This window comes from Echinops telfairi, unplaced genomic scaffold (genome assembly GCF_000313985.2).
Source record: "Echinops telfairi isolate 266 unplaced genomic scaffold, ASM31398v2 ScPeMD7_7425;HRSCAF=8463, whole genome shotgun sequence".
NCBI lineage: Eukaryota > Metazoa > Chordata > Mammalia > Afrosoricida > Tenrecidae > Echinops > Echinops telfairi.
Window position 1 is genome coordinate 5739514 of NW_022111325.1, and position 10610 is coordinate 5750123.

At 39.8% G+C, this 10610-nt stretch overlaps 1 protein-coding gene across 1 annotated transcript; it reads right to left on the reverse strand.

The window, feature by feature from the left end:
* Positions 1-3849: 3849 nt before the first annotated feature.
* Positions 3850-4797, reverse strand: LOC101659380 (olfactory receptor 6N2-like). The gene is given in 1 exon segment (XM_013007748.2): positions 3850-4797. A coding segment is annotated over 1 exon segment (948 nt).
* Positions 4798-10610: the final 5813 nt, after the last annotated feature.

Here is a 10610-nt window from a genome sequence, read left to right on the forward strand (position 1 = left end):
GATGGCCTTCCTTCGCCTTATCAGTACATATGTCCTTGACTCCAGCCCTATATAGATCCTACTGCCTCACTGCCAGGCTCGATTTTCCTAACCTAACTGGTTGGGTCTTGGAACCTGCCCCAGGGCTCAAGATGCCCCCATCTCTTTCTCAGCCCTCCCTCCCCTCCTGGGAGTTCTTTCCCTGCCTCAATAAAATCTTTCTCAACTTCACATTCCTAGTTAAATTCTAACTCTGTTCTGCGTCTCTGTCTCCAACCTCTCATGGATGTTGTTTTATTTTTATGCAAAGGGATATCCAATTTTACCAGCACCATTGATAAAGAGACTGTATTTCCACCACCACCTCCATTTATTAGATTCCAACTCTTAGTTGAGTTTCTACTGTGCACAGGTGAATGTACTAACATCAGTGTTCTCAGTCCCTTTTTATTGGCCTGTGTGCCCGTTGTGTCAATTTTAGGATGTGGTAGCTGCTATGGTTATATAGCAAGTTTGAAAATTTTCAAGTGTGAGAATTCTTACTTTGTTCTTCTTTGCTTATCTGAGGTCCTTTTCCTTTTCATGTAGTTAGCAGTTATTTGTTTATCTCTTAAAGAGTACTGGTGGAATTTGAATTAGGATTGTATTATATCTATAAATAGCTTCCCATATTTATATGAGTATGGCATGTAGATCTCCTTTGGTTTCTTGAAATAGAGATTTATAGCAGACACTGTACTCAGCTGTTAAAGGTTGGTGGCCATCCATGCCACCATGGAAGAAATGCCTGGTGAATTGCTTCCTTCAGTTCACAACCAAGAAAAACACACTGAGCATAAGTTCTACTCTGTAACACATGAGTGACCATGTGTCAGAATCATCTCACCAGCAACTATTTATTTGTTTTGTTTTTAATAAACATTTTAAGCTTATATTAGTTATTTCCAGTTTAATTACATGAATATTAGAAACTATGGCCTGTATATTAATTCCCTTAACTATTTTGAGCCTTGTTTTATAGCCTAGTATTTGTTTAATTCTATGTATGCTTGAAGCCACTGTGTGTTCTTTATACCTTAAGGAGGTAAATTTTCTTAATTATTTTCTTTAAAATAATGCGTATGTATTTGCTTATGATTTATGTGCTTAGTATACTAATTGCTCTGGGTAGAATTTAAAGCATCAATCTGTGATAAAGGATGTCTTAATTTTGCACATGCTTCTCCCACAGAATTACAAACATCACTGAACACCAGACTTCCCTCACTTGGAATCTTTTTTTACTACAAAGCAGGACAGAAAAGAACATACAGATGCAGTATGATGGCTGATAAAAGCAGGAAAGATAATGTGTTGTTATTTCTAATTCCTCTTTCCAAATTCAACCATGAAATTATATCAGAGATTTTTAAACTTGAGCTTGCTTTCTAATCATCGTGAGGCTTTTTTTTTTTTCACAAAGTGCTAGGCTATACCTTCAACTTTTAAATTTAGTAGGTCTAGGACACACACACACACAAACATACACACTTTTATGAATACGGTTTTACTAAGATGATTCCAATTGATTTTGAGTATTAATTGTCCACAATGAATCTATTTCCCTGTATTTGGTATAAGACCCAGAAAAGCCTAATCATCTCATATGCATGTGACAGTTAGACATTGAATGAGTAAGACTGATGAAGAGTTGATGCATTTGAATTATGGTGTTGGCTAAGAATATTGAAAGTAACATGGATTGACTGCCAAGAGAGCAAACAAATCTGTCTTGGAAGAAACACACAGGCAAAATGCTCCTTAAAGGCAAGGAAAGTTAGACTTCATTTCACTTATTTTGGACAAGTTGTCAAGGGAAACTAGTCCCTGGAGAAAGACGTGATGGCTGGTAGAGTGGCAGTGAAACAGAGGAGGTCCCTCAGCAAGATGGATTGACACAGTGGTTGCAAAAATGACCTCAAACATAAAAGCATTTGAGGATGATACAGGACCAAACGGTGTTTGGTTCTGTTTTACATAATGTCATTATGAGTAGGAACCAACTCAGGGGCTCCTAACAACAACAACAACAAAATCCATGTTCAAAAGTCACTGAAAGCACTGAGGAAATTGTCCTCAATATAAAGGCAAGAGTTTTGTAACCTTGTGACTGTGAAATACAAAATACTTTTCAAAAAAATCACTTAGCATGTTATACATATAAATCTTGGCTTATATGTAATGTATAAAATAATTTCTCTTCCTAGTCCATATTTAGGTGCAAGCTCATATTAATAAAAAGCCATTTAAACTCATATATTCATATGTGGTCTGATTCCTGGGTTTACCTGGAATGTAAAAAGCTTCAATTAATAGGTATGGTAGTGAGGATGAAGATTTAGTAGTACCAGATCCTCTTTCATTTTTAAAATAATGTTTTTAGTTAGTTAGAAGTATATTAAGTTCAAACTCGGTTTCACTGATTTTGGAATGACATCTGATTTTGAGCCATGAGTTATTTACTGAGAAACCTTATACAAAATATTCAACTGTCCAATGGTATATCTATATGAGGGATCATGTAATTATTCTGTGAGATATGGAGTCTGGTCTTACTTCTAGAAATAAAAATAGAAAGAACGGAATGGTAGGACTCCACAGGCAGAAAGTCTGTCCAGGCAGCCGTGTAAAATAGTAGGCCATATTCTCTATAGATATGTCATTATGAGAGTCAATATATGGGAAATATAGGCCAACAAGGGAAGACCATGAATCACTGTAATGAGATTCCCATCACTTCCGCAGGTTGATACTCGGATGTGGCAGCAGGGTGTGGGGCAAAGTTTTGCAGGCTTTTTACTTCACAAAAACAATAACAATGGAACTTATAGTCAAGTGATGTAGTGGAAAGAATTCAGGTTAGGAGAATGAAACCTATGATGCTATTCTATTTCCAGCTACTTCCAGCTTGTGATGCAACCTTAGTTAAGTCATTTACTTCCTCCTGACTTCAAATTTTTTTTCGCTTCTTAAAGACTTGCTTTTATTTTTTTTAAATCATTTTATTAGGGGCTCATACAACTCTTATCACAATCCATACACACATCAATTGTGTAAAGCGCATTTGTACATTCATTGCCCTCATCATTCTCAAAACATTTTCTCTCCACTTAAACCCCCGACATTAGGTCCTCGTTTTTCCTCTCCCTCCCCGCTCCCCCCTCCCTCATGAGCCCTTGATAATTTATAAATTGTTATTTTGTCATATCTTGCCCTGTCCGACATCTCCCTTCACCCACTTTTTGGTTGTCCGTCCCCCAGGGAGGAGGTCATATATAGTTCCTTGTAATCGGTTCCCTCTTTCCTACCCACTCTCCCTCTACCCTCCCTGTTTCGCCACTCACACCACTGGTCCTGTAGGGCTCATCCGCCCTGGATTCCCTGGATTTTCAGTTCCTATCTGTACCAGTGTACATCCTCTGGTTTAGCCAGACTTGCAAGGTCGAATTCGAGTCATGGTAGTGGGAGCGGGGAGGAATCATTTAGGAACTAGAGGAAAGTTGTATTGTTCATCATTGTTACATCGCAGCCTGACTGGCTCATACTCTGACTTCAAATTTATCTGAGACAGAGGGGTTTTGACTGAAGGACTTCATATATTTCCTCCCCCACCCCTAACTGAAAAGTTAAATTCAATGCTCTCCTGGTGGCATTAACTTAGTTTCAGATGGCATTTGCTCAAGTAAGTCCTAAGCAATTGTTTGTTGGTCCAATCTGAGACTTGAACCTGATCTAATTATGTCTTCATTATAGTTCATCTCCTTTCACATTTCTCACCAATGAACTGATTTTTCCAGTTATTTAGTGGATGATTGATTACCTGAGGGAACTTCAAGATCCCTTTAACACAGCCCTAATCTTTTGAGCGACTCTCTTCATAGCCTCTTTCACCTCTTTGTTACGAAGGGTATAAATAATAGGGTTGAAGAAAGGAGTAAAAAGAGCATAGACTAAGGCAATAAGCTTGTCTTTGCCATCAGCTCAGATCTCGGGTGGCCCAACATAGACAATGAAGGCAGAGCCAAAGAAGAGCGTCACTACAGTCATATGGGAGGAGCAGGTAGAGAAGGCCTTGGCACGACTTGCTGCTGAGGGTAACTTGAAAACAGCTCTCAGGATCCCAACATAGAGGCCCAAAATGAATACAAGGTTGCAAGTATTGATTGCTCCAATTACTGCAATGTGGACTCGAGCATGCCAGCTTGTGTCAACACATGCCAACCGCATTAAAGGTGCCAGATCACAAAAGTAATGGGCCACCTCTTTCAAGCAGAAGGGAAGAGTGGCTGTGAGGCTGGCTGGCACAAGTGCTGCTGAGAAGCCAGCCACCCAAGAGGCTCCTGCCAGCCATAGCTGGACCTGTCTGCTCATCAGTGCATGGTAATGGAGTGGGTGGCAAATGGCAAGGTAGCGGTCCAAGGCCATCACCCCTAGCAGGTAGCACTCAGTCATGCCCAAGGAATGGAAGACATACAGCTGGATGAAGCACACAACAGATAAGATGGGGAACCGCCCATGGAGCAGGGTATGCAGCAGTGTGGGTACCGTGGTACTGACATACCAGAGCTCCAAGAAGGAGAGGACACTGATGAAGAAGTACATGGGTGTGGACAGTCCAGGATCTGCTTTAACCAGGACAATGATGAACAGGTTCCCTGCCAGGGTGAGGAGATAGATGCATAGGGTCCCCACGAAGGCAAGAGGTCGCATAGTTCCAGTGGCAGTGAAACCAGCAAGGATGAAATTATGGATCCTAGTGTCATTGGCATAATCCATCATTCCTAGGAACTGCAGGTGAAGACAGATGGCGAAGTACTTCAGGCTTCTTTCTCATTTGGAAACTGTTCGAAGAGTAAAAGTATAGAACATATGAGCTTGCAAAAAATCTTACAGATTGCCTTCATTATCAATGGCTGCTCTAAAAGAACCACCACAAGTGCCTAGTTTAACAAGCAGACATTGATTTCCTCACAGTTTAACCAAACTCAATGCCATCAAGTTGATCCTGACTCACGGAGACACTACAGAGTAGGGCGCAACAGCTCCGGTGGGTTTCAGAGACTGCAACTCTTTTCAGAAGTAGAAAGCATCATCTTTCCTCCGAGGAGCTGCTGGGGCTTCAAATTGCTGACCTCCAAGTTAGCAGTCCTCTGCATAGCCACGACCCACCAGGGCTCCTCCTCACAGTTTCAGAAGCTAGAAATCCAAAGTCAGGGTGCCAGCTCTATGGATAAGTTTTGTTTCATTGGGAGTTCGGGTAGATGTTCCTCATCTCTTTGAACTTCTATTTCTGAGAGATTTCTTTGGTAGTTTGCATCTTTCTTTTCCCATGGGCATTTACTCTTTCATGTGTCTAAGTATTGGTATTATATGTCTAAATACATTGACTCAAGATAGACCCACACCAATCCTATTTCATTACCATGACAAAAATGTTCAATTCCCAAACGGGATTACAGCCACAAGCACACATCCTTTCGGGAGATATGATACAATCCATCTCTTTCCATTCTTTGGTCCCCAAATTCATGTCCTGCCACATGAAATGCTCTTTGACTCAGTCACATCATCGTAACAATCTAAAATCAGCGACAAACTTAGCATCTCACCATATGAATGAGCTAAATCAAACATGGGCTCCGCATCAATAATGACTTTTCATCGGTAAGCCTGAGGAATTGAGCCTACAGGTTGTTTGTTCCCAAAGCGCAATGGTAAGAAGGAAGGAGTTACATTTTGTTTCATTCAAATGGGAAAAAATGGAAAAAGAGGAAAGATCATGAGAACTAAGTTCAAAACCTGATAGAACACATGATGTTAGCTCTGAGGTATGAAAATTATCATCTGTTCTCTGACACTGTTATAGTCTAATTATATGTGAATGTGATGGTACCTGTGTGCAGGTAGGGGTAGAGTCCCACCGCTAAATACAGATACAGCTCCATGATGCCTCCTAGCGAGTATGAACGTTTGCTACAAGTGACACTGAGCAATCCTGTCTCTTGCTCCTCTTCCCTTTCTGCTTGCCTGAATTGCACATCTGGCTCTGGGATTTGCAGCCCACAGAGTTCACAGCCCTTGTGGCTTGCTAACCCTGCCAACTGAGGGGTCCTGAAGTGCTCCTGCCCACCTTGGATTTTCATGCCTCTGCACTCTCCAGTCTCTGCTTTCTCAGCTGCCTGCTTTGCTCTCTGCTTCCTCCACTGGCAGCTGCATGAGTCTGATGTGGCCTCTGGGTAGCACTGGATGCATGGACTTCAGTTTGGCTGGACTGCTTGATAAAGAAATGCTTTCTTGATATAAATTTATTTCTTATACATGTATGAGTTTCATTGACTCTGTTTTTCTCTCCTTCTCTTTGGAAAACACTGCCTAACACGGAAATCCCGTAGATAAGGATACTGCCTTCTAGACTTCTAGAGTTGTTTATGCTTTCTGAATTCTGGTTGGAGTCCTCTTGCCTCTGGGCTTTAGCTTTGTCTTCCAGGCCCACTGGGAAAACAACTGTATTTTCCCAGGTCTGGGTCGCTCCATTCTCCTAGTCCATGTGAGTGGTGACCCCACATTCATAACACCAACAGACCCCTTTCATCTGCCCCTTGACCATCATATTCCATTATTTAATTGGGGGTGGCAGGATTATCCCCATAATACAATTTAAGGTCAGTTCCACAATCCAGAACTGATGGAAAGACCTGACACTCACTTTGAGAAGCAGACTGTGCCCTCATGCTTGGAAATTGAGAGGGCCCTGCTTCCTGTGCTCCTTCCCATCGTTCTGTTGCTCTCCCAGCTCTTCCGGCTATGAGCATGTTCCTTTCTTGGAGGACATAAGATACTGCCTTTTGGCCTGTTCTTGCAACAGGCAGGCACCCTTCTTTCCTCTCTTCTTTCTCTGTCCACTTTAGGCTAAAGTTAATGGGAATTCTGTGGTGATAGTTGGTTAGACTCATCAGTCAAAGATTGTGATGCCATATCCTTGCTGAAGACATATATCTTTCATTTTTACAGAAACATTTTTCAATCGTTATGTCCTGTTTTCATTTTTCATTCCTCCTGTTTAAGTCCTTCTGAGCCCTTCCTAGAATGGCCTCTGAGGTCCATTGTTCTACTAACAGTCTCTTTGAGAATATCTCAGCTTTTACTGTCGCCAAACCACTGCCATTAAGTTGAATCCCATTCATAGTGTATATTCAAACCCTACGTAGACTATAAATTGTTCCGGCATCAGATAGTTTCATCTTTCTCCTGCAAAGTGGCTGCTAGGTTTGAACCACTGACCTTGTGGTTGGTAGCTGAATGCTTATCCTATTAGGCACTTAGAAACTATTCCAATCTCTATGCATTATCCAATTCCAAAATTACTTCCACATTTTAAACATCTGTTAAAGCAGCATTCCATCCTTGTGGTTCCAAATGCCGTCTGAGGTGTCTAGTGTTGCTGAAACAGAACTGAGGCAAGTGGTTGCTCTTGGCATATTTGTCTTCTTGCAGTTGAGGAGGTGAGAGAGCCAGGTCTATTGAGAAGGCACTTCCCCTCTCTGTTCACTCTAGAGAAAGATGTGTGTATGTTTGAGTTTCTGTTCATGGTGGATATTCATGTAGTTTGGCACCTCTCTTTTCCCACTTTTGGTTCTATCCTGCATTTAATCTCGTTGATATCGCAAAAGGAATAGATACAATATAAAACATACACTAACCTTGCCTTATTGATAATTGACATAACAAATAGAACACATTCCCCAAAGGGATTATAGTCATAGGCATAAAAAATTTGATTTAAGGCACACATTTTCTTTTGGGGGAGGTACAATTCAATCCACAACACACATTATCAAACCAAATTTACTCATTTTGTGAATAAGAAACAGAAGGACAAGGGTTTCACTCAATATCAGAGCCTGCTGTTAAGAAATTTGGAGTGGATTCTGAGGTTTCTAGTATGTGAATCAATACTTTTCTGACCGTATAGACATGACACCAGGGTCACAGGCCTGCTAGGAAGTAGGAGAGACGGGAAAACTGCCACCTTCATATATCCTACAGACCCTGATGAAACACTTTAAAGTTCTCTTTCTATAGCCAATGACTAGCTACACTGAGCTGAAGAGAGAAATATACTTTCAAGTATTTGCCTTGAGGTATCTTCAGAAAAAAAGCCTTGGATTTCAGGGATATTCTCAGTTATATTTGAAGGAAGAAAAGATGGGAGAAGAAAACATGGACACTCTACACACAGGTCTGTAATGCTCAGAAGGGTCAGATGAGAAATGAGCAATTAAAATACGGGCACCCAAAGAGCTACGGGGATGGGAGGGCAGGGCAAGGCAAGGGAGGGAAGATAAGTTAATGGGCTAAACTGTTGAAGGGTGTTAATTTGCATGAAATTAAAGATCATATTCCACAAGATTATGTAGAGAAATCAAGGATCTGGTGGAGGGTAAACTATTGGATGGTTTGATGGTTTGCTAAGTAATTTAAACTATTGAATACAACATTGATGGTTGGAAATGTAAACTCCCACATAATTTCCAATTAAAAAATGTGAAAAATAAACCAACAAACAATAGGTTAGAAAAAAAATATATGGGCACCCTAATGAAAGGGTTCCCAGAAAAGACATGCACAAGGAAGTCTCAAACATAAAATTAATGAGAATAGACCCTAATAATATTGTTCTAGAAACCCCGTAGTACAAATAATAATAATAGTAATAATAATAATAATAATCCTTGTCTGTATGTATTGACTTTGATAACTTTTCTCTGCCACTAACGGTTAATGGATGACGCATTAGGCCAGTGCTACTCTTTACCCAAAGCACCTTTTCTCTAAAAGAAATGTAAATATAACTTACATCCTCAATACAGCCATTATTTTATGGTACTTCAAAACAAAACAAAAAATATTTATCCAGTGGGCTTGGGAGTGACTGCTGAATGTCAGTGCCCCAAGAGTTTTTCTCCCCTATTCTAATAGGCCTCACTCATGGAGGATCAAGCCTTCTTCCAATTCTCTTCTTCAACTACTCTCAGTTCCACGGCCCCTTCCAGGCTGTTTACCTGAATATTCTGATGATATGAGGACTTGTGTGTTTCACCATGGAAGCTTTCTATTCCTAAAACACTTTCCTATTTATACACATACTGCTAAAAATACTCCTATAGTCTCCTGACGTATCTATTCCCTATTCCCCGAGGCTGCCATGCGTGACTAGCTCTCTGTAGAGCATCCTCCAGGGCATGCAGTTAAACACAGGGAAGTAAAGAAGATCATCTCTATTTCTCAAATGGCTTTGCTCAACTTTGCAGCCTGTATTATTAGGTTCTGGAATCTAATTCAAGAGATGCTGCTCCCTCTGGATAAACAGAATTTTCTAAGTCCCACATAGCTTCTCAAGTAAGAGAAGTTCCATCTCACATGTCCATGGGTAACCACGAAGACTCAAAATTTCAGCACACTAGATTTCAAACACATCTTCCTTAAATGTTTCTTTAAAGAGAGCATTCTTATTCACATGCTCTCTCTGATCACTACTATTCTCATGACCATAGGAGCACAATCAACCAGCACATATCCATATCTATAGCTTTGGCCACCATCTCTAACTTCACCATGCTTACAACCATTTACCTGTTTATTCAACCTTTATGGAATGAATCTCTCCTTCTTAGATCCTCTGAATAGATTCTAAACACCCACCTTTACATTCCAGTACATGTGGAGCATCAGTCCAAGATTCCAGAACCATTACTTACACCAACACCGTCATCACCAGTGTTTCTCCCCAGGATATTCCCATGATGCATAATTCTTTTTTCATAATCACTTTTATTTTTATATCTTCATAAAAGTCCTGAAATTATTTTTGAGCTATGATCTCAGCTGAATACTGTGAGCATGTACTTAGATGGATATGGATCCAGGTAAATGAGAGAATAAATGCATTCATGTAATAGAAATAAGTATTTGAATCATTCACAAATCCAAATGAACTATTGCTTTGCAGAATCAAAGTTGGGAACAGATGCCAAATTAAATTTAAGATAAGGAGACACTACCAAAGATTAGCAAACTGATCACAATAAATGAAGTCATGCATTGAACCTTCTGAGATAAAACTGGAGCAGGTGGATCTGTTCAGTGGGAGCTGGAAAAGTATGAGTAAAATGAAAAGAAGTTTTTGCTTATGTGAATATTACTTACCTCAGTAGTTAGAGTGACTTTTTGGTGGAAAAATGAACTAAAATGAAACTTGAGGACTTCGATAGTTACTTTAATTTAAATCACTGAAACCTATATCCTACATTATTTAAAATACTTCTCTTTTCTCCAAGATGAGCAGTTGAAACTACCCTTTCTCTAAATCACTGTATAAACAAACACTCCTCATTTATACTGTTATTATATTTATGTATAGACCTATATTTATATATTTTATGCAAATTTATAATGCTGCTGCTTAAAGAGTATTCTTTTTTATTTATTTATTTATTTATTTTTTAGTTAATCAATTTATTGGGGCTCATACAATTCATCACAATACATAGATCAATTGTGTAAAGCACATCTATACATTTGTTGCCCTCATC